General features: G+C 40.4%; 1 protein-coding gene across 1 annotated transcript in view; it reads right to left on the bottom strand.

The window, feature by feature from the left end:
* Positions 1–2121: 2121 nt before the first annotated feature.
* LOC116321863 (protein FAM184A-like) overlaps positions 2122–25362 on the bottom strand; it is a 67103-nt gene continuing 43862 nt past the window's right edge. The window contains exons 15-24 of the mRNA XM_039607443.1: positions 18613–18727; positions 17346–17443; positions 13927–14080; positions 13223–13350; positions 12908–13092; positions 11231–11377; positions 10950–11067; positions 10017–10121; positions 5870–6237; positions 2122–3614 (exon numbers count right to left, since the gene is read on the bottom strand). Of these exons, the coding sequence (XP_039463377.1) occupies positions 3500–3614; positions 5870–6237; positions 10017–10121; positions 10950–11067; positions 11231–11377; positions 12908–13092; positions 13223–13350; positions 13927–14080; positions 17346–17443; positions 18613–18727 (1533 nt within the window). The 3' untranslated portion in view covers positions 2122–3499. The remainder of the gene's footprint in view (positions 3615–5869; positions 6238–10016; positions 10122–10949; positions 11068–11230; positions 11378–12907; positions 13093–13222; positions 13351–13926; positions 14081–17345; positions 17444–18612; positions 18728–25362) is intronic.

The raw sequence follows: 25362 nt of genomic DNA, 5'->3' as shown, positions 1-25362 counted from the left end.
GCATTGATCATCAATCACACTGAACTGAAACGTGTCTGTGTGGTTAGGTGGACCCTGGCGGTGTCACTGTGAGAGGAAGTAAGCTCTTCAAACTCCTGTCTCTCTATCCGCTTTTTAAGAAGTAACAAATAGAGCCTCTTTCAGGCTGATGACGACCATGCAGTTTGGAAACTGTACAGATTACTGAATGGACTTCATCACAAGGAACTATGTAAACTTTCAAGTCAAGTAAAAAAAAATGAAACAGAAACAAAAAACAAGACAGTACACCAAAGAAAAGAAGATTTCAAGTGAGCAACAGCAGCATTATGATAGTGTTCCTGTTTTCACATGCTCTACGGTCTGCTCTGCAGGCGGAGACGTGCAGCAGCAAGAGTTGGGCCGCTGACACGAACTCCTAGCTGGTAATGAACTAAACACTCCTTGGCATTAAAAAAGTTTCTAGGAGTCAACCAATGTCTGCGTGTCGCTGACAGAACTCTTCCTCTGAACGTCTCAGGGCTACCATTGTCATAAACAGACCGTAGAAAAACAGTAGCTTATTACAATATAAATACTTGAATAATAAAAAGACAAGGGGTGCTTGATTCACTTTACCTTGATGTTTCCCCTCCTGAGACTGTTGAGGCGTCTGAAGTGGTAAATCAAGCACCCCTCAGAGAGCTCAGAGATCTGAAAAGGACTTTCAAACATTTATTGTATGTACACGGTCAAAGTGTTGGGACAGCAAGCTAAAGTTAGTCTTTTTCTTTTTGCTGGTGTCGTTATTGTGGCGCACTCCAGTTTATCATACTGCAGATGCCAAAAACACAACTTGAATGAACAGCGAGGCCAATTCCCCTCAAGATCACTTCTGAATGACAAATGCATATTTATACAACAGATGGACCTACAGTATTAAAGACTAAAGGCAAGTATCAAGGCATTATCACTTTGTCCTGTCCGAACTCTGAAAGCACTTCTAGTCAGACAACAAATTGTAAGACACATTAATGAGCTGTGAAGACAAACTTTTCGTTTAACACACCAACTGTACAGGATACTACCTGCAACACCGTGAACATTTGCATGAGCTCAAATGATAATTTTATATAGACCAAGTGTTTATCTAAACTTTCTGAATGTTTGAAATCGGTAAGGGTTCAGAACATGTAAGGATTATTACAGACCCTTTTTACAAGTTATTTCATCAAATTTGTTGGGAAAAAAACATTTAGTTAGATTGCTGAATAATAACAAAGCAGCTCCCCAAATTGCAAAAATTGCAGTTCCCCAAATGGCCACTTGGGGCTGGCTCCAAAATCAAGTCAATGCCCACTGAATCCAACATTAAAATACTTTTTTTTAATTTTAAAGATTTGTTTTTGGTAGAGTTGGGTGGATCATCAAGCATCGATAGTATTGATACCAACCCCGCTATTGATACTAGCATGATAGAATGGATACTTTTGTTTCCACTTTCTAAGGCTACGTTCACACTGCAGGTCTTAATGCTCAATTCCGATTTTTTGATCAAATCCGATTTTTTTTGTCTGCTTGTTCACACTACAAATAAAATGCGACAGCAAACGTGCTCTAGTGTGAACGCTCAAAGCGGCCCGCATGCGCAAAAGAAGACGTCACACACAACGCGCTCTGTTTAGACCCAGACCAAACAGTATTGTTTGACTGATGGCCCTTAATATAAAGACTTCAGACTTTACGTTTCCCAATTTTTGCTTTAAGTTATTTTGTTATTTACATAATAATGTAAATAACCTAATAATGATCCTTATTGCTGTTTTAGAGGAGCGGTGCTTCAAAGGATAGTTGCAGATTTCTGTCAGAATCTGCAGATTATACAGTACAAATAAAATGTTCACGTTTCTCCAACGTTGTCTTCCCAACAGTTTCACTAACATCTACACTGGATGGCCAGAAAGCGTTCGCGATGTCTTCTCAGGCGCTTCTCCGGCGCTGATAATTGGCGTCTGTCTTGTGTCAGTGACGTAAAAGACGGATTTAATGCGACATGACCGTTCAAACAACAGCTTTCTAAAACATCGGATATGTATCGGATTCAGTACCACATACGAAAGTGACCCAGATCGGATTTGAAAATATCGGATTTGTGCCGTTCACACTGTCATACCATGATCGGATATGGGTCGCATGGGGTCAAAAAAATCGGATTTGATGCTCTTTCGCCTGCAGTGTGAACGTAGCCTAAGTCCAGTATGTAGCCCACTGAATTGTCATAAACAAATTATGTATTTGGAAATGAAAAAATAAACCTCAAACATGCACCATGAAAAATGTCTGAAACTTTTTGTGCTGACTGTCACATCTGTTTTATTTTGATGTCTCCAAAAAAGTGAAAGGTGTGTTTTAATATATTAACTACTGTTGAAAGTAAAAGTCAAAGTGATTTAGTGGTCATTAAAATGTGCTCTGAATTTGCATTAAGGATTTAATGATTTAATGATTCATCTGTAGGGTTATGACAAACTGCTGGATCATTCCCGCCAGCAACTACTGCATTCTGTACACCAGTGTTAGTTAGCTGTGTCGCTTTGTAGCAATTAAAACCAAAAATCTGAAGTGTTTCCAAATAATGATAATGATGATCCGCTTAAAGCATGCCGCACGTTTGAATTTTATATTGATGTCTGGTCTGTGTAGTTCATGTTTTGTTGTTACTCGTCCAGGTTACATCCAGGAAAAATCCAGGAAGCTGTGATTGGCACATGCAGGCAGTGATTCAGTGAGCGCTTGATTTGCTTTGTGTGCTTTTGGCAGATGATACATTTTAGCTGTTAGGAGCCAAAATTGTGATCAAGATTAAAATTTAATTAACTGCAGCCCTAAGAACGGTGTTCAAAAAGCACCGTGTAGAGTTACTCTCATTATTAATCAGAGTCTTCATATTGATTTGTAGATTTTAAATGCAAAAGGATACATTTTGACATCGCTTGGCAACCGGTAAATCTTAAAAAAATGAGATGAAATCATTAGCACCAGCTTCGTCATCAATAAACATGCAACTCCCTTTGGGAAATCTCTGTAGAGCATGCCACGCATTTGAACTTCAGTGTAAAATAAATTATTACATTTAAATTCAGAGGACATTAATTCTTTCTAACTTGTAATTTTCTCGTACACTTTACATTGGGTAGCATGAGAGCTCATACAAATGGCCTCTTTTGCAGAATAACAGATGGCATAAATGTAAAAGACAAATCGCTGTATACTAATGTTTTATGTCACCTCTTTCTGCCATGCATACTTTCATGATGAAGCACTGATAAGCCACACTGCTCATCGTGCTCGCCACGTATGGAAGCCCTAAGGTTAAATTCACTCAGCGATGCACACGACAGATGGGAGTGCTGCAATGAGGAGAGGACATCTCATATTCATGTCGCCCAAATGACTGTGAAAACCTGCAGTTTGATCGTTGTCCAACTTTAGCTCTCTGTCCCATTACTTCCTTTTTTTGACACAGTTGGGATTTAGCGAGTCAGAAAGTGAAGTACTGGGCGTACAGCTCCTCTTCTTTTGTGATGTATTCTTTGCTTTTTCCTGGATTCATCCGCGCGGGGTCCGATGGTGTCGCAGCGTTGGCTTCAGGAAGGCTGAGGGAGGGAAGAAAAACATCTGTTAGAATAATGAGGAGGCAGAAGCTCGAGGACAGAGAAATGCTCTGTCAGGAATTCACAGGCTTACAGATGTATGCAATCAGATGCTCACAGATTTTTAGCTGACAAGCTTGGGAGCTTCACAGAACAGAAAATAATAGTGATTGCCTTGTTTGTTGTGATCGTCGGCAGCAGCCACTGTCAGAGCATAATGAGGGAGATCCAGTGAGTGCTCCTACTCGATGTCATACAAGTGAAGAAGTGGTGGTGCAATGTCCAGCATGGACATAGACTTAGACTGCCCACATTTAAGGACACATGCACAAAGGAGAGCTTGGGAACACCAGACCTAAAATTATAAATAACGCTAACTTCAAATCACCAAATCCTTTTTCTACATCCTGAAATGGACATGCCATCGGTGTACCACGGTGAGGTGGGAAGCTCATTCACAAAATAAGTCTAAAAGAGAAGAAATAGGACCTTTTTGCTCTCAGGTACCAGTGCTGACCCCCTTCCCTCTGGAAACTAACGTAACTGCAATATTGGATTTTTAAGATCGATATCAATATTCGGTGATTTAAAAATCTGATATTCCGACATATCAGCCGATATTTTCTTTCAGGCATACAATATACGAACAGATTTTCTTAATGTTTGCATGGTTATTTATTTACTTGTTTATTCTCTGCCCAAGTGTGCTCTGATTAGCTGCAGAGTGCCCCCTAGTGGACAAACTTTTCAATGTCAACACTCTTACTATTGGTAAAGACATTTTCTGCTGTCTCTTTATTTTTGAACTTTTCATTTAGATGCCATTACAAATGCAAATACTGATATACTGACAAATAGCTAATATCAGTTTATTTATTGTCTTGCCAATAAGTTTTTTCATTGCTTTGGTCTGCAGATTTTGTGCAAGATGCTTTGCAACCCACCTCTACCCCTCTGGTACAATCACCATGCTTTCCTTGAATGTGTTAGCAGAAGAATGGAGTCCCAGAGCAGAGTGGCTACTGCCAAATGTAAATCACTGTAGATGCAAATGTACAGACACATATGTACTATATTACTCAGGTGCTTCAGTTTCCGTGCTATTCCTAAGCCTGCAATCAGTGCACAGGTCACTGGAAGTCTGGACATGTTGCATAAAGCTTGGGACACTTTAAATGAACATAAACACTTTTTGTTATAGTTGGCTGCTCCTTTTAGGGATCCGTGGCATAACGGGTGGTGGCAATGATTGGTAACTGCTTAGATATACCAAGATTGCACAATACGAGCACAAAAGAAGCAGTAAAGTAAAAAAACAAAACAAAAACATAACAGACTTCAGCTTTAATCTAAACTGCAGCTCCATTACGAGACGGGAAAAAGTTGGAGAACTTTAAGATTTCAAACAAAGTCTGCGGTTCAGCTGCAGTTTATACCCTCGAGCCTCAGACCTCCCAATGATTTCTAATCAACGGCCGCAGCAAACAGAACTCCTTCATTTGTATGTCCACTGCCTTCTGCGGAGAGAACAAAGACCGAAACTATTTCTTTCTCTTTCAAGTTTTACATTTGCAAGTTGCCGCAAAGCTTTCAAAGTAATCATTTGTTTGCCTCTTTGCTTCACTCCCAGTTTAAAGTCCCACTGAGACTGATTTGTAAGTGCACTGTCTCCGGGTTGGTTCTCGTCTTTTTGTAAAATATTTTTTATTAACAACTGAGAGCAGATACAGCGAGGATTTACAGTGCATTTCAAAGACGATTCTGTCTTTGATAGCGCCACATTGAGAAAATGAAATATGTGATGTTAATGTGCGTAATGCATCAAAAAGAGATTACATGTTCATTATTTTTGGGTGTTGACCCCGATCTAATGGAGCGAGGCTGCAGTGTTCCGTGAAATGAAAAGATCAATGCTGCACTCGGTATTAGCTCGGGCCTAAATTAAAATTATAAAGAGTAGAGAACAGAAAGAAAAAAAGAAAAAAGAAAAAAGTTGTCTCTCATATTTCATCTCTGGACATTATCAGAACAAAAGAAAAAAAAATAGGAGTAACAGCGGTTCCATAAGTGCTGATTAAATATAAACCTCACCTCGGTTGAGGGTGAGGGGGTGAAGACAGAATGGAGGGAAACTAAGAAGTGAGGTGAAAGACTGAGACAGTGGAAGCAGCAGCAGACATCACATAATTCACTGCTTGAATATGTGAAGTGAAGCTGAACGGTGGGCAGCAGTAGCAGAAATGCACTTTAGTTCTCACCTCCCGAAGCTCTGCAGGCCCTGATGCTGCACCACAGATTCCTGAGGATGAGGAGCATGAGGAAGAGCAAGGCTTGGCATGGGATGATGTGGAGGATGAGGAGAAGAAGGAGGAGGAGGAGGAGGATGCTGAGGAAGAGGAGCAGGAGGATAAGGGCTGAATAGGGGAAGGGGTTTCCTAAGTCGGGGGAGGGATCTCTGGAGGGGGGAGTTAGGAGGCGCAAAAGGGCCACCTGATCCTACCTCCTCCACCTCCCGTCCCTCCTCTTCCTGTCCTTCATGAGTCATGGTGGGAGGGCTGACGAATCGGAGAGCTGAATGGCTAGGAAAGCTGGTGAAGCGGTGATCTGATTGGCTGCCTGTTTTTGACTACAGACACACATAGAGAGGCAAGACATGAATGCCGGCTATCTTCAGCTAACTCAGATCAAACTACTAACTGGTTTTAACAATGTGCCTGTCATGCTGTATAGTTTCCATGGTAACCAAAGTGGTCAAAGCTATTAGCATCATCTCAGATAATGACCTTTAACCTAAACTTGCATCCCTGCCTAAGCAAATCCAGTGAAGAGCAGGAGTAAGGTGCTTATACGCATCTTTCTAATTCCAGTCTACTAAGTCTGATCAAAAGTTCTGTGACGCCACTCAAAAAAAGCAGAAATCTTACCTGATTTAAAATTAACTGTGATCCTCTTCGAGGAATCTCCTCATGCAGGTCTGGACTAACTCCAGTGCCATTCCTGGTATTTTAAGATTACTTCCTATTTTATTCAGGTATTAATGTTGGATCTCTTCTACTATATCAGATTCATTTTAAGGAAGACAATGACGACAGAGGGAGTCAAAACTAACCAGTGTTATGCGAAGTTTGCATTGGTATGGCCAATAAAACTGTTTTCAGTGCACTCTGAGTGGGTATATTAAGGTACACCATGTTTTACTCCCTCAGATGTGTCAACACTGGAAAAAAAAAAAAGAGAAAAGCACGCTCCTGGAGTTAGTTGTGACCTGATGCACCACATCTGGGCTACTTCAAGCTCTTCTTATAGCTGGAGACCCAACTTATCACCAGTGATGATGTTCATCCAAAAAGGTTGGTGAGTTTGACACAGAAGTTGAGATGTTTGTGTGCAAAAAAATTGCAGACCACAAAGTGGTCAGAACAGGGCGCCCAGTGATCTAAAAGTCCAAGTTAGAAGTTGACCAGAGGTGCACAAGGATACAGCCCTGAGTGGGATAGCAGGAATATTTAATCTGGGATGTGTGGCTTTTTTTGTTTGTAAAGCTTATAGAACTTTTTGATCACACCTTGTATTATCTTATCTGGAAGGGCCACCTTCCACATGGTAGGGGAATGCTATACAGTTTATGTGGCAGCGTTTGCTAACACAACCGTCAATCTTTTTTAGACTTTTAGTTATCGTCTCTTCAGAAATTATGCCTTAAAATGCTTCAACATACACCGATCAGGCATAACATTATGGCCACCAGCCTAATATTGCATTGGTCTACTTTTGAATTTAAAACAGCCCTGATTCATCAAGGCATGGACTACTAGAGCTGTGAAGGTGTGCTGTGGTATCTGACACCAAGATGTTAGCAACAGACCCTTTAATTCCAGTAAGTGGTGCGGTGGGGCATCCATGGATCGGACTAGTTTGTCCAGCATTGGTCCAGAATTTGGAGGCCAAGTCAACACCTCAAACTTATTGTTGTGCTCCTCAAACCATTTCTTCTTTGTGTCAGGGCAGATTATTCTGTGCCACAGCCTACAAGGAATACTGTTCCCATGAAAGGATGTACACGGTGTGCAACAGTGGTTAGGTAGGTGGTGCGTGTCAAATTAACATCCACATGGATGGCAGGACACAACGTTTACCACTGTTTCCCTGGGAAACAATGGCACTCATACTGTTTCCCAGAAGACAGTGTGATTGCCCAAAGCATCACACTGTCTTCTTCCCGTAGTGCATCCTGGTGCCAGGTGTGTTACACATCAGACCAGGCCACCTTCTTCCATTGCTCACAAGACCATTGGTGGTGGACAGGGGTCAGCATGATCACCGTGTCTGGTCAACAAACTGTGATGCTCTGTGTTTTATGACACCTTTCTGTCAGAATCAGCATTTTTGGGCAGTTTGAGGTGCTGTAGATCATCTTTTGGAGCACACGGGCCAGCCTTCTGTACCCAATCATCAGTGAGCCTTGACCACACATGACCCTGTTGCTAGTTCACCACTGTTCCTTCCTCTGACCATTTTTGATAGATACTGACCTCTGCAGACTGGGAACACCCCACAAAATCTGCAGTTTTGTTCGTCTAGCCATCACAGTTTGTCCCTCATTAAACTCGCTCAAATCCTCGTGCTTGACCATTTTTCTGCTTCATCAACTCGGCGGACAAAATGTTCACTTGCTCCCTGATATATCCCACTAACAGGTGCCATGATGAAGAGATAATCAGTGTTATTCACTTCAGCTGTCAGCGGCCATAATGTTATGCCTGGTCGGTGTACGGAGAAAAGTACATTTCCTCGACTGTGACTGGACGGCTGTCACAAAGGTTTATCATATGGCCAAATGCACAATGCACTAGATTACATTTTATCACATGCAGCAGCAAAACCTCATTAATATATTTTCTACATACTGGCATTGCAATATTTTTTTAGGGGATCAACCAAATATGTTTAGTGCAAGTCAGCAAAGAATGCATGAAAGAAAAAAGAATATAAATTAAAATGTAGGCACAGATTAGCCTTGAATAATCTCTTAGTGTTCCCTGAGGGGACTTGCTGGAGAGAGAGAGTTGCTATCTTCCACACTTTCTTGATATCCCCACTAGTTGGCAAACTGAGAGATTTTCCAGTCCTACACATTGGAAGCTTAGACGTGTGAGAGAACGACTGAAGATGCATATGTTATTCAATATAAACAACCCACAGCGAGCAACACAGGCACGATTAGGAGGAGGAGGAGGATGGAAATGAGGAGACAATGAGCCGATGTTATGATACTGAAATCAAGTGTTATTGTTCTTGCATGACTCAAACTGGAGCTGTGACAGCTGTGTTCACACATGAAGGATGATGAGCAGCTTTGTACAAAGATAACAGTTATCATGAGTCGTGTGCAACGGGCACCAGGTTTCAGGAAGAACGCTCAATGGCGCTCAGACAACAGACGAAAAAATGGGAGCATAACGAGTACGACAAGAAGATTACACAAGCACACGGGCCGCAAACTTTTTTCTATTCTTACAGCAGTAGCAGACCAACGTGTGAAGATAATTAGGTACAATGGCAACACAGAAGGTTTTAGTGTCCTTGTGCTTTCTCTTGCTGCAGATCTATTTCTATATAATAAAGAAACATAGTTGGTATGGATAAATTATGCTTGCTACCCTCATTAGGCGGGATAATGATCAATAACTTCATCTGGTGGCTGTAAACAAAGCTGGGTAACTGTGCCAAGATGCATGCAGTGACTGTCCTGGTGTTTCTCCAATCCTCAGCCTGTTGGATGAGTTGACTCATTGCAGAGCACAGCTCACCTTTGCAGGTTTCACTGGTTTGAATTTATGACTCGAGAGGATTACTTTCATTTATCTTCAAGGATGATTTCAGTACATTTGCACCATATATCACATGTTGGATGTTTGAATATGTAATAAAATGTTAAAAAATATGTTTAGTACGTGGATGTGGGTCTTTACATTCTCTTGTATGTAGTTCATACACTGTTAAAGATAAACCAATGTAGAACCTTGACAGCAAAGCACTCAGTCAAACATTTGAGCTGTTTTCACACATGCACGACAGGCCTGAACTTTTCAATATCAGCAGTGGGAACGGGCATTAAACAGTGTTTTTTTTTTTTTTTTTTAACCCGTGTGGTCCTTGTTTGTGCCAATTAACTAAATGCAGGCAATTATCTAGAGAATTAAAATCAAGGGAGCAGGCATCGTATGTCCTGCTGTGCGCTACATGTCAGAAGGGACCACCAGAGTTCATGTGTGAAAAGGGCTTAATACTTACCGCGGGTAAATAGGTGAAGTAGATGACTTCAGCTGTGCAGAAGTTTGGTATGCTGTAAGACTGAAGCATCCACACCACTCACAGTGAAAAAAAGGGAATGAGCCCACTCACCTTAATAAGAGGGTTGATGACACCAACGTTGGCACTGGAGTTAAAGACCTTGTTGAATCCCGTCTCTCGGTTGACCAACTCCAGCTGGTAGAACTTCTTGTCATCCTATATAAAAAAACGACAACATGTTGCAGTCAAACTCCACCCCAATCAGAACACACTCCACTATTCTGTCTGTGTGCCAACACACATTTTTAATAGTCACAGTTTCAAAAAGTTTGCATTCACTCAGTATTTTCAACTAAAACTGGACGAGATCAACACATTCTTTATTCACTATCCTGCATTCGAAGGATAAGCAAGTGCACATACACAATGCTGCAATGCAATCCATGGATTCATAATTTAAAGAATAACAAAGTGAATTGTGGATCAGCATCTTGAAAAAAGTCTACTGAGATCCCGGCTGACACAAAGCAGAACCACAAAGGGTGATTCCACATTAAGGCTTACTGAGACTTCATGAAGTTATCAGGAGCGTGCCGCAAAGTCTGATGTGCGTTACAACATACACAGGTCATCCACAGTGCCTCGAAGGGCCACGCACAAGGAGTGAGAGTGAAGAAGTAGAGACATCGCTCAAACCGAGTTCTGCTCATCAACATTTAACTGCTTCTCAGGGTCTTTATCATTCATCAGAAGACTGATGAAATCCCAAAGACGCAGCTTGCTCACTAACTTTTCTTTCCTAAGTAAACAACATCTGCTGATTGAGACCCTTACATGCAGTCAGATGAAGGAACTTTCATACACAAAGAAATACATTTTTAACCCTGAGAACTGTTGACAGTTTGACCTCGCTTCCAGGATTAATCCTTGATTTAGACTTTCTCACGAACTGCATGTCTATTTTTCAGTTCACTCCACAGAGATATCCTTATTGTGACTATCCCATGCCAAGATCTGGACCCATGGACCCCCCCGTCTACTCACCACCAGCTTTTTGACCAGAGCTTCCCTTTCAGTCACCATCTCTCTGAGCTCTGCTATCACATGCAGGTCTTCTGGTCGGCTTTCTCTGTTTCTTAACTTCTCCTCTGTGCCCTCCAACCTGGACGCACCCAGAAAACATAAAGAGGTAAGTAAACAGGAACAAAGTGTGGCACCAGAGAGACAAAAGAACGAGAAAACAGAGACAACTTTGATCTATCGTGAAACAGTAGCAGCCCAAAAGAGCCACAGAAGAGGTTTCATCACACGGTTTTATGTCTTACAGTATTTGTAGAGCAGAAATCTTGTCTTTGAGGACCTCCTGGGCCTTGTTGAAGTCAGCCAGCATGATTTGTGTTTCTCTCTGATGGACTGCATTGAGCTCCCCCATCTCTCGCTCGTGTCTCTTTGCAAGGTCTTGTTCATGAGCTCTGCAGCAAAGACAGAAGTCATAAATGAATAAATCATTAGGTGAACTTTTCTGCTAGATGCATATTTCCTAAAGTGCCACCAAGTATCACAAGTTTACACTTAAATAATAATCACTTAGGGACTTTTCCTCTGCCTCTCACCAGTACACTTAATTTCCCGGAAGGGGGAACTGTGACATTGACACCGCATTTCACTAAATTATAGAGGACGACAGCAAGATGTGCAGCTGCAAAGTAAACTCTGCTGGGACACAAAGCACAGCTGGTACAGACAGCATCCGGTCCCTCAGTGCTTACTGTGTCAATGTCAGAGTGTTAATTTATGTGTCTGCAATCGAAGTTAAAGAACGTAATGAAGAGTGTGCTTCATTTACATATGGGGACCATTAGAATTAAACTTCCTTTAAGAAATGTGAAGAAGCAGGGCCAGGGTTACTAGCACAGGCTGCCGAAGCTTGCACGACTAGCGGACGAACATCCGTCTTTAATGGCTGTGGTTTTGCTTTCACGTTTTCTTTTTAGCATCACTCACTCACTCATTAAAGTAACTGTTTTTACAAGCTTAACACTTGACAGTAGCACTCAAACCACTAGAAAGGGCATTTCAGTTTGAATTGAATAATATCTTCTGCAATGCAGTGTTTTCTCACATTGGGCGAGACAATATGACAGAAAGTCTGTGTTATGAACAACACATTAAGCTTGAAAGACACTGACATTTACCATGTGCAAATACTTCATTAACGCTGGAGAAGCCAACATAGTCAGAGTGGTCTTTAGGTTAGCTAGATTATGATGGAAGACCATCAGTCAATCATCATGAGTATATAAGGGAAAAAGTGCGTGGAAGTCAAAATTAGAGATGGCACGATACCACTTTTTTATGTCCGATACCGATACCGATATCATAAATTTGGATATCTGCCGATACCGATATGAATCCGATATTGTTTGTTTTTAATCAATAAAACTGTTTTTTTTAATATCTTGCTGCATTTTGTATAAGTTCATACTCAAGTTTAAATAAACAACAACACTAAAGCTATTCTGTTATACCTGTGTGTAAAAAATACACTGCACCCAAAATATTTCATAGTTCAGCAACACTGATCAATCTAATAAACCTTACCTAACTTAAAACCTAACTTAAACCTACTCCATCCTCCCTATTCTGGTATTTTAAAGAGTACTTAGCAGAAATATTAAGCAACCTAACTAATAGGGTTGCAAACTCCCAACAAAAAAAAAAAAAAAAAAAAAAATAGAACCACCCACCCTCCACCTCATGATGCTTAATCGACGTAATCAACTTTAATTTGATGCAGGGTGAAAAAAATGCACAGAAACAAATTATTTTTCAAGAATAATTAAATAGATTCAACATCTTTCTTCAACAGAATTGCAAACTGAATGCATATTTAAAATTTGATAGTTGATGCAAAAAGTTCACATATATTATTTAGTTAAATACTCTTGCTCTTATATAAGCAAGAGTATTTAAGGGTAATGGGAGGATAATGTCTACTGAACCTTATCTGATGGTTAGCTTCGCTGCGGACCCGCAGCACCTCTTTGCCCTTCAGCTCCAGCTCTCTGGTTAGTGTGTCGATGGTCTCGTTCAGAGAGTGGATCTCATGGTCCAGATCGGTGATACGGTTGCTACGGGAACACAGCTCCGCTTGCAGGTCTGAGATACGAATTAAGAGATCTTGTTCCTAGAGGATACACATAATACAGAAAAGGCAGTTATTTGCTAGAAGGCTTTTGAACCTTGAGATCACTTAGGGCGAAACACTGAGAGACAAGAAAAGAACAAAAACAGAACTAAACCACTGTCAGTGTTACCTGCTTTTGGCTGTGCTCCATGGCTTTCTCTAGCTCTCGTTTGGTGGCAGTGTGTTCTTTGAGATGGATTTGCTTCAGATGCTCGATGGCTGTCGCGTGGAGGTGGTTCAGTTCTGCACGAAGAGAGGCTGCAGGGGAGAGACGCCGCAGGTAATGTAGGGGATCATTTTAACACGGGGTACCGGTGCAACGTTTATGTAGAAAAATGACAACAGTGTGAAGAAATTAAAGATATATTCCCATTTTTTGTGACTCCTTTCCTACATCGTACTTTTATGATTTAATCTTTTAGTTGGTTTAATATTGGAGGCAACTACTGAGATCAATTTTATCACCTAGCACAAGTTCACAGATCCCGGCAAGCTGATTTCACCATTAGTTAATTTCATACTGGTTTCCTAAAGCATCTTACGATTCAACCACCAAATGCTTCTTTCTTCTTCCTTCTATTCTTCTAAACATCAATAGGCAGATAATGAAGGCGATTTTGTTGAAATCACTATGGATAAAAACATCACCACAGCAGGTAGAAACAGAACCAGAACGTCTCAGTAGGTAGAAACACCAAAGGGTGGGGAGAAAAATCATTGCTGCAATTTAAAACCATGCCACAGAGCGAGGCTGGCAGTGTGGAAACAAGCCTGATCGATAACTACAAACCTAGATGAGTCAAAGCCACGTTTACTATATCTGTCATCATTTACCCAGCTTTGCTTTCCCCTCGTCCTCCAATTCAAATCGCAGTGTCTGCAGCTCCTGGTCCGACTGCTGTCTGAGGATTTCTAAGGTCCTCCTGTGGGCCTCCTTCAAAGCGTGAACCTCCTCCCGCTGCTCCTGCTTCAGACGTTCCTCGAGGGCCTGGCAGACGGCACGATGAAGGAGATTAAAGAGGATAGAGGGACGGAAAGGAAGGAGAGGAGAAAGGACGAAGATGACAAGACACAATATGTTACATGAAAAATGTGGTTTTGAGAAAAGTGTAGTTTGGCTCTCTGACTCAATATTTCCTTTTTATTTTTGGCTGAAAAATAAAAGTGAAATGTTGTAAAAAAGAAAGCCAGAAGACAAAGAGAGAAAATGAACAGTGTAATCGAACCACAGCTCCAAGCTGGTTTTGAGTTACAGACTGGCACGGGAAAAGTGACAATATTAAGTACACACAGAGACTTTTGGAGACTGTCCCACTATGTGGGGAAAAAACAAAGAAGCTACACAGCTACAGGAAGCAGAACTGACAGCGAGATCCATCAACATGCTGAAAATGACTAAAGAGTGTAAAAGTATAAAATCACTGAGCTTTTTGACACATCCTCTCAGTCCCACATAATGAAAAAAAATCTACCTCAACCTTAATTTATATAATTTGGCTCATTTTAATATTACTTAACAAGAAAATTGGTGAAATTAAAGTTAATGATCCAAATAAAATGGCTCAGAAAGCCAGAAATTTCCTGAGGGGTTTGATTGTGCTATGAATCTTCTACACTTCTTGACTCTGTGGCAGACATAAAAGGATCATTAAACGAAATTAGAAAAGCTGAAAAACTTTTTTACTTGCTCTGAAGTAGTTTTGTAGACCAGCACTCGCTGAACTTCACAATGGATACTCTGCTACACATAATCATTGCTGTGCTGTGGACTATATTGGAAATTCAAATTGCAGCACCTTCCACACTATAATTTCCTCTCTGGAAGAAATAACGTCAGACACTAGAAGCTCCCAGGATGACAAATCAAGTTGTGTACCTCTTATAAAGCACTATTTTAAGGGCTTTTGCTGATCACAGACTGCTACATACATAAAAAAGTAGATGAGAACACAGGTGAAAAGAGAGGAACAGCAGCTGCAGATTTTTGTACTGAAAGTCACATTTTTACAGAACTATAAAAAGACACAGGATACAGCCAGAGGAGCACATGAACTAATTTGATGATTTAAAGGTAAAATGATAGGTCAACTCTTATTTTTGTCAGTCTTTTTCTTTCATTTTTAACTTAAAATACACCTAAACTATCAACATTTATAATGGTAATAGGCATTTTACTTTTGTATTACAAAGTTCAAGGGAAGTGACATTATGGAGATATCAGCTACTGAAGCACAATTCTCTACTCTCCTGCTGATAGACAGCTAAAGGACACTTTAATTCTTTAATTTAAGTTTAGCAGCAAGTTTTTAGTTTGTTCTCCTCCCTAACGGAGGGAGTATGTACTTGGTTTTGTCTGTCTGTCTGTTTGTTAGCAGTATGGTGTCCACAGTTTTCAAAACAGCATTTTCAGATTTTCTGTGATGGTAGATACCGATAACAGCAATATATTAGGCCTTGGGGGACATGATTACCTAACCTGTTATGTCACAATGATGACATAACAGGTTGACATCATCATGTTGTAATAAAACATAAAACATCAGTTGCCCTTTGATAGGAGTTGCGCTCTCTGAATGATCTGTTTTCATATGTTAGTATTGATGGATTTAGTCAAAAACTCTAAATTTCTTCTAGAAATCTCAGTCAACATTAGCTTAACACAAGGTTACTGCTTACTCTGCTGTTCAAGCAGCTAAATCAACCTATAAGCAGAGATAGCTTTGGACAGAATATCAATCATGGTTCACATGCAGTGCTAACCTTTTCATAGTTTTAATGCTGCCGTTTTCATATGTGTTTTTGATGACTTGAAGAAAATGTAGCCACTTTTTGTTTTTAACCCTAGAACACTATCGCTATAAATAGTAACACAATCACTAATGCCGGGTGATTTTTACCTGATATAATATGACCAACAAAAAGTACTTGTTATCAAAATATATCAAAATATGACAACACATGACAAATTAGAGTGGTCGTCTTTTACTTTCAACTGTGCCATGTCTAACAAAATGAAAAAAAAAAACCCTCCTAAAACAAAATAATGACTCTGGAAAGCTGGTCTTTGGTCCACCCATTCCTGGGAAATTTGAGACTTCCCTGGTGAAGGCACAGGCTCCTCAACACGCAAACAGCTGCAGGAGAGAGAAATCATGTAAATGTATTTGCTCGGGTGTAAATCACCCGGCGATAGTGTTCTAGGGTTAATTTTCTGCTTAAATGTTGCCTTGTAGTCATTTTTAATCACATAGGTAAAAAATAGTGGCGGTGGTTCTGAACACCTATGGTATTTGAAAGTCCTACATGATGTCCTTGAGTCATCGCATTCACAAGATTTTCAGAAAACTTGACCTCTGACCTTGCGGTACATCATCACTCTGTTTTTGAGTTAACTATCAAATCCACTCACCCACATCAGATGGCAGATGGCTGCCCCTCCCTGAGCCTGGTTCTGCTGGGAGTTTTTCCTTCCCACTTTTGCCAAGTGCTTGTTTAATATTTGAGGTTTTCTCTGTATTATTTTCTTTATCTTACAATATAAAGTGCCTTGAAGTGACTTATGCTGGTCTATATAAATAAGACTGAGTTAAACTGAACTATAGCAAGTCTGCTCAGTCTCAGACTTGGCTGAGGTGACAGTAGTATGATCAAACCAAATTTAAAAAAAAAATCATCACACTGAAATCTCTGCAACACCAAACTCCAGCCCAGCCATACAGGATCCACCAACATACAGTGTTTTGCACTCATGTTAATAACAATAAATCTCTCGAGTGCTGCATTCAGTAGTCAAAGGTTTGCTGTTTAAAACATACTTAAAATCACAGATTTTATTCATTTAGTTTGGCATTCTTGCTACTAGAATTACTGCAGCACATTATTGCTTCAGTCACAGCACTTGTTAGTGAACGATGGTAGCATTTAGCAGCTGTTGTTGCTGCACTGGTGAGGCTGTCTAAACTATCCTCTTCGCACTTTTACTGTGTGTAGAAACAGATGACTTCAAAGAAGACTGCAGTGAAGTCCACAGTGGAACATAGCTGCAGTACAAGAAAGGCTACTGTAATGTATTTAGTAGAAGCCCCCGAGAAGTTAGTTAGAACCTGCTCTACTTTCCCTTTCAGAGAGAACAAAAGGCAGGTAGTGTCGTGCAACTATGTGACAAATCCCAAGACAACCGATGCAAACCTACATGCTTGCAAATATATGTGTGTGTGTGTGTGTGTGTGTGTGTGTGTGTGTGTGTGTCGTACTCTTATCTGGTGCTGCCTGGCTTCCTCCATGGTGCTGAGGGCACAGCAGTGAGCCTCCTGTAATCGATGCTCTCTCCTCTGATGTTCTCTCTGCATCTCTGCAAACACAGAGATATCAACGTGTACACTGAGATGCATCAACAGCAGACGTGTTTCCGTTTGACATGATAAGGCAATATGACAATCTGAGCCAGTCGCACAGCGGCAGGAGCCGCTGAACAGAAGGTGACAACAAACTATTTAAACACTTAATGCTTGGACTCTTTGTATTAAATATTTAGGTTACATTTCTGAATTTATTTATTTTTCACGACAGAATAAAAATCGGTTTCAGCAGTGGCACAGTGCACTGCAGCATGATTTGTCTCGACATGCTGACGATCTCATGCTAGTGAACATCCTGGGCTGTGAATGCAGTTATTTCCCTCATGGATGTTTTGAAGCAGTGATTCCCAAAAGTTTTTAAGGGAGCAGTGGCCCCTTCATGGCCGCTTGGCTGCAATAATAACAGAAATTCAGCTTGAAATTAGTAGTATGCACAGTTACATATTTATGTAAATGTAGTTATATAAATATGGAATTAAAACAGGAAATAGGAGGTGATATTACTTTATTTTGACCTAAATTTACTTCCCTTATATTAAAGTTTATGTCCCAGTTATCCTTACCACTTTGCATATGACTGGGCAAATAGCATTAGCAATTTATAGCCAACATCCTGGGTGGTTTATTTATTTTTAATAAATTTTTCGAGGAATGCATCACTTTCTCATGGATTTTGATTAGAGTGATGATTTAAAATTGGGTGGGCCCCATTGGATCTTCAGGTTTTTAAGTGGGTCGCAGCACTCTTGACTTTGGGAATGGCTGATTTAGAGGTGGCAGGTTTGCCCTGATAAAACTTGTCAGACTGCAACTCGTCATCTAACAGCTCATACTGGCTCTTACAGCTCCAACCTTCCTTCTCTTCCAAATTACCATAATCAAAAAATAAAAAATCTCTTTTTTTATAGTTGCATCAGTGACATAAACTTTCAGACATTATCTTTCTTGTGGCTGCGTTCCATTAAAAATGATTTTAAGGTTAAGGAAATAATATAAATGATATGAGATGAAAAACTGCTGATCAGAACTAATGTTTAAAGGAGGTTAAAATCACATACAAATGCAAAATTGCTACTTTAAGAAAGTTATTTTAGGATGAAATGTTGAAACTCCAGCGGCAGCTTGTAGCCGCAGTCGCCCCGTGGAGGAAGCGCGTACATACCTTTGAGCTGTTGGCTCAGGAGCTCTCTCTCCTGGTTGAACTGAGACTGCAGCTGTTGGAGAGCTGACTGAGACTGAGACAGCTGCAGCTCCAGGGACTGTTTCAGCAGAGAGATCTGGGTAGAGGAAAAAGGGACGCAAAGGGGGAAGTAGTAAAAGTTACAGGTGTTTATAATGAGCAAAGGCTTATTTAAAAAAAAAAGAAAAAAGTAACAGGACAGAACAAATTAGATTAAAAGCAAATGTTAACAGGTCAGCGTGCCCACATCCGATAAAAGCAGTAATTACAGGCTGAACCGCAGGGACAACACTGTGTCTCTCTCCAGGTGGTTCTCTATCTCCAACTGTGCGGCAACATCACATTTAATTTACAAGGAAGACATACCTCCAGGAAAGGAGCAACTCACTTAACACAGCACACATATTTAATTACAAAACTCTCTCTTTTGCTCCACAATATTTTTTCCAATGCATCGCTCTTAACTGGGGAGAGAGCCTAGGTTTTTTTCCCCTTTTTCTAACAACCACTCCCCGGTGGTGATATCGACACACAGATGTAATAAAACCACTTGAGGGCTGCGGATGAAGATTTCTCCACTCGTGTCAATGAGCTGACAGCCCGTCAGGAGGACGAGTGACAGCGCACACAGCCCAATAACAAAAGCCAACAAGCGTAAGCCCCATCAGAGCACGCCAAAGTGTTTTGTTTCGAGGAGATACTGCAGCTATCAGGGGCCTAACTGCCGGTGAGTGGCAGAACTCTCTCAGCCAGACGGCTCCGGTCCTTCACATGCCACTCTTTCTCTGAGCCGCTGCAGTTAAATCCCCCGCAGGACTTAGTGCTGAAGAAGTACCACATTAGCAAGTGTAAGGTAAGATGGATTTAAAAATGAGAGGATGAGGAGCAGGGCTGGGATGAAGTTTCTGAGGTTCTACATTGGATAAAAAAAAAAGATGGCCTGCACAGTTTATCCTCCCTGTCTACTCCAAATAATCATTTTTACATTTACAGCAAAATAATGGGATGTGTGAGATTAGCAGTGTGGAAATACCTTAAGTGACCTTGTTTGCAAAAACATGCACCCAGCCCTCTGTGACTTAATTAAACACAATCCCAAGCGCACACATGTTGGCGCGCACAAACTGGAGCCTCAGGCTAGGACCTTGTAATGAAAATATCTTAATGAAAAAGAAGTCATTATAGATAACTACGGCACATCCGCCCAGGCGCACAATACCGCACGGGACCTGCGCTCACTTAAGGGCTTTCAGAAATGTCTTTTTCTACTTTAACAGCACATGTAGCTGCCACGTCCATCAAATATGAGAGGCTAAGGCAGCAAAGGCATACATGGCTTCCCTGAAACTGGTTAATCAAAAATTCAGGATGTCAGGGGTCATTTTTAATTACATCTGCTAGTGTGTCTGCACAAAACAGTCAAAAAGTAAATCATTCAATTTTTTCATCCTGTTGAGTCTTGGCAATTCTTTAAAGTTAGTGAGTCAAATTATTCAGCGCCAAGTGTCGGTGGATTGCAGATTTTGCAGGCAACTGGGGTCTGTTTTTGTACCCCTCACAATTCAAGTGCATAATCCTAGTTACTGTGGCTGCTATAGGATAGCCACTGTAGCTTTTTTATGTTGTCACAATATATCATATTTGCTTCTTTTTATATCTTATTTTATTATATTTATTTACCATGCTTGTTCATTAACTAACTTGTAAAGACTTTGGATACTTTGTTGTTTTTAAAATTAGAATAGAAATAACACTGACATTGGTAATTAAACATGCCAAGAGAGATCAAAAACATTCAATTTAGACTGAACCCCATAACAGATGCAGCCGGCTGGCATGTTTTTACTGCTGTGTGAACCAGATGCAGGTCTGCCCCGGAGTTTTTCCCTGTCTGTGGAAGGCTGTCAGTCCACTGTTTACCTCAGCTGTCAAAGCTGGCTGAGAAGCATCTATCTTTATTTACTCTGGAAGAGGCTATAAAACTTTGTGAAAGGAGTCCAATATGGAGTCAGAAAAGCTCAGTTGTGAGCCACTGTTAGCTGTTAGCCTCTGTTAGCAACTGTTAAAACTGTCTTTGTAATGGTTGCAACTTTTTTGGACTCAGGAACTTCATGATTGAACGTCGATACGATGTGAGAATGTAATCAAACTCTTTATCAGAGGGAAAGTGTAATTTTTAGGACACTTGAGCCAAACATTACATATGTAACGTTAGCTTATAACTAGCTGTTGTTGTTTAGCCAAAACAGGTGTCAGCTGTCTGGAGATGGGCCAGTTGCTTGTCTAATCTGCAGACAATAAGTGATTGCGGCAACAGATTGGTATGGAAAGAACAAAGGCATTAACCATGTTATATTAGTCTGTTTACTCTGATGTAGCAGAAGAAAAGTAACTGCTTAAAATTAATGGCTGTACCTTTAAATCACAATTAATTTTCTGAAAAAAATGGGAAATATTTTGATTGGATTTGGTATGCATCTTCATTTCCAGTTAATAAACAAAGTACTCTATCAATCACAGGGGTGTTCCTGGAAAAACAAACCCTTACTTTTAGACTAATTGTGCTGACAGCTGTAGCTGCCCCTCAAGACCCTCTCCCAGCCAGGAAAGGCATCTACTTAAATTTAGATCTGTATTGAAATGTATTTAAATGATAAATTCAGCAATATGGCAGTTGTCACACCATTAAATCCATCACACAGCAACCAAGAACAGAGTCCCACCATGCTCACCGCTCTGCTGTTCTGAGCAAACGGAGCATCTGGCAGGCTGGAGGGTCGGCGTATGAAGTATTAACACTGATCAAAAGAAATGCCGAAGAGCAGTGGTTGCTACTGGAATTACTTTTTAAAGAGAAATCTTTTTGACTGAAAGAGAAATTGTACACACCACGGTGGTGGAAATAACACAGCTCTGTTGATGCAATTATGGGATTGGTGCTGTCTGAATGCATAATAACTTGAATTTGTAAAGATGATACAGAGGAGGTGCAGAGACACAGTGAAGCACTGACAGCCTTAAAACCACACCAGGAAAGTAACAAGAGACAATCTAAAAGCGCTTCTAATATAATATCACCCTCTCTGATAAATAAAGCGGAGAATTTATTATTCTTAGCTTTATTAATGGGTAATCGACCAATATACGTCCGTCATATTTCCGTTATCACTCTGACAGATGCTAGTTGTAATCATGGCTTATGTGTGAACAGTGTGAGAATTTCCTTAAAATGCAACGTGATGTGTTATATCTGAGGGGACTGCGAGTTTCTCCTTGAGACTGATGAGTCTCCCCCGATAGGGCTGGTGTTTCTGCAGAGCTGTAAGTAGGTCAATACAGTGCAGATCACTGTAATAATACCTTCGTCCTTTTGTCTTTATAGTGGCCCAGCTTGCATATCTGCTGTTTTTTCTCATAAAGTAGTTAATCTTTGCGCAAGTCTATGATTGAAAGTATTACGGGGATAAGCTAAAACATTCCTAACTGGGCTTTAAAATTAAATTTAAATATTTTGGGTTGAAAATGATCTTTTAAGCATGAATTAAACTACTTGGAAATGTTTTTTTCAGGTGATGTTCATATAGCATGGTCTTGGATTTTGAAAATTATGCTTATCTGCACTTCACTTTAATGCTGTACTGGTGCCCCGGGCCATATCAAACTCAGAGCAATGACTGGCTTTTACTGCACCCTGCTGCTGTTGCTATGCTCCGACCACTAGGAAAGCTTTCTCGTGTAAAAGGCTATATTTCCATGTCCCTTCAGCAAAGAAAACAGTATTTAAGCCTACATTCACTGGCCAGTTTATTTGGTACACTGGTTCAACTGCTCATTAACACAAATATCTAACTTTTTGCAAAAGCATATAGTTAGGGCTGGATCAGGTGACCCCGAATCCTCCCTTAGTTATGCTGCAATAGGCATTGGCTGCTGGGGGATTCCCATGATGCATCCAGTATTTCTTCTTCAGTCACCTTTCTCACTCACTATGTGTTAATAGACCTCTCTGCATTGAATTATACTGGTTGATGGCCAATGCCATCTACCAGAGGTCCGAGGAGAATGGCCAAACTGCTTTAAACTGACACTGAGGCAACCACTTATAGTAAATAATCACTTGTAAAAAGTATGTCTGCAGAAGAGCATCTCTACATGCAAATGTTAAAGCAGAAGACCACACTGGATGCCGCTCCTGTCAGCTAATAACAGGAAACTGAGGTTATAATTCTCGAAAATTGGACAACAGAAGATTAGAAAACACTGCCTGCTTTGATAAATCTTGACTTCAGCTGCAACATTCAGATGGTAGGGTCTGAAACCGGTGTGTACAACATGAAAGCAGGGATCCATCCTACCTCGTATCAATGATTTATGACGCTCGTGGTGCAATGGAGTAGAGAATATTTTCTTTACAGACTGTGGGCCCGTCAGTACCAGGTAGGCATCGTTTAATTGCCACAGCCTACCTGAGTATTAACACCAAGCCGAAAGCTCAAATCATCTCAAACTGTTTTTTTTGGACATTCAGTTCACTGAACCCAAATGGGCTCTACAATCACCAGATCCCAATCTAATAGAGCACCTTTGTGATGAGGAACTCTGTGCTGCTGTCGTGTGAATATGGACAAAAATCTCTGAGGAATTTATCCAGCACTTTGTTGAAATTATGCCATGAGGAATTAATGCAGATCTGAAATCAAAAGAGGTACTAGCAAAGCATATTTAAAGAGATTCTGGTAAGTGTATATACACTTAATAATATCCATGGATTACAGTATTACATGTACACACATTAGTCTTCTTTTTCTGTTGCTCCTAAACCACACACACACACACACACACACACACACACACACACACACACACACACACACACCCCTTTGAGGACAAAAAAGAGCGATCTGACACACAGACAGAGACACACATATAGTACACATACAGTGTAAGCTCCTTAGATATCCGATCTGTGATATTGTTTGAAGTTTATTTTTAGCCGCTTGGCACTATAACTTTAAAATGCTTCTTTTTATACTGTGACCCACATTTACATGATTCCTAATCTAGCATCTATAATCTGCAGATGCTCAGATAAGAAATAATGCTCCCTAAAGAGCCCACTATGAAATTCCATTTTAATTATTCAGGCACATCAATGAGGACTCCTTCCTTTCATCTTAAAAATGATAGTATCATATCTATAGCTGAAACAAATAGGTAGCGATCATTTATTTGAATATTTGGTGATTCTTTTGAAAACTGCCACCTTAGCTTGCACATTTTTTTTCAATTAAGCAAATAAATATTTTAATTTTAGTCTGCAGAACAAATGATTTCTGGAGTAATAAAGAAAATCCAACACAGTAGCTATATTAAAAGTCAAAGGTCCATCGCAGAGCCGCCGACCACAAACAGATGTCTCAAAACCAAAGGACAATTTTTCTTTGGTAAACGAAAATATTTTATGAAGAAGAACAAAACTTTGTGTGAAACAGAATCTCTTGTATCTTGTGTTGGAGTTTAAAGTCAGATCGCTCTTTAACTTTGTCTCGTTTTGCCGTGAGCTGCTTTTGTCACGGTTTTGGTTGGGGGCCGTCTGAAAAGTTGCCAAGCTGGCACTGGTGACTCCAGCTTGTCAGAAAATGTTTATCTGGAGCCACCAGCGTCTTGGCAAACTCAGGACGAGCCTCTTTGAGGTTTCAGTTGTGACTCAGCTCTGAATTACCCAGAGGCAGTATGCTCTGCAGGAACGGCTACATGAGTCTAAGTAGACGAGCGTCTGAGCTCCCAAACCAGCGTCAAACGGCTCGCTCTGTTCCTACAGCGCTCTCATTCTGACCCTAGCAGCTAATTTCAATCCTCATAAGATAAAATCTCCAGAACTGTAGCTACTGGAACATCTGAAGGAGCATTAATTTCAAAGGCCTTCTTTAAAGAACCTATTTAAAGGCTACAAATGCACAGCATGCATATGTATACAAGCATCATGTGCCTTAAAATATGGCTTAGAGACAACCTAGTTTAAAAAAAGAGGCTGTTCCTTTTCTTCTACCTCACTATAACAGGACAAAATTAACACTGTTACAGCCTTTGTTGTTTCCATACCAATTAACTGTTGCTGTGGGAGTTACATGAGCTGTGAAGCAGGTGAAGAAGCTATTTACAGCGCTACTGTTAATCACATTCACACGGTTATTGAAAGAGAGGAATGCCTGTGAGACTTTATTTGGATTTTCTTTTTTTGCTTCAGGCTGTCTCACAGTGAAGCTGTCAATCAAATGGGGCCTTAGGTTAACAGGGAGTTACAGGTCACTGCTGGGATTCTCTTATTAAAGCAACAGAAAAAATAAATGATTGAATTACATCAAGTTTTACTCTGGAATAGACCAAGAAATCTGAAGTAAATGATAAATAATTTCAACCGCTTGTTAAAGAACAAAAAACGCATAAAAAATGAATAACTGCATTCCCGGATACTAACAGTGTTCACCTGCAACACCTGGAGTGTGACATGAATGCTTTATCGCATACTGCAAGCAGTGATGACTGCAGCTTCACCAGCATGTGCTCCCGACCTTGTGTTGTAGCTTTTGGTTGTTTACAGAAAACTCAGAAAGCTACTGTTTGTGGGTCTGACTATAAAGGCAAAGTCAAACATACTAACAACGTTGGTTAGTAACTACTATAAGAAGAGAGCCAATCGTTTACATGGAAGAAGAAGTTGGTCAAATCAGC

The sequence above is a fragment of the Oreochromis aureus genome, linkage group 23 (assembly GCF_013358895.1).
Source record: "Oreochromis aureus strain Israel breed Guangdong linkage group 23, ZZ_aureus, whole genome shotgun sequence".
Lineage (NCBI taxonomy): Eukaryota > Metazoa > Chordata > Actinopteri > Cichliformes > Cichlidae > Oreochromis > Oreochromis aureus.
The sequence above is the reverse complement of the archived record's forward strand: the minus strand, read 5'-3'. Positions and strand labels throughout refer to the sequence as shown.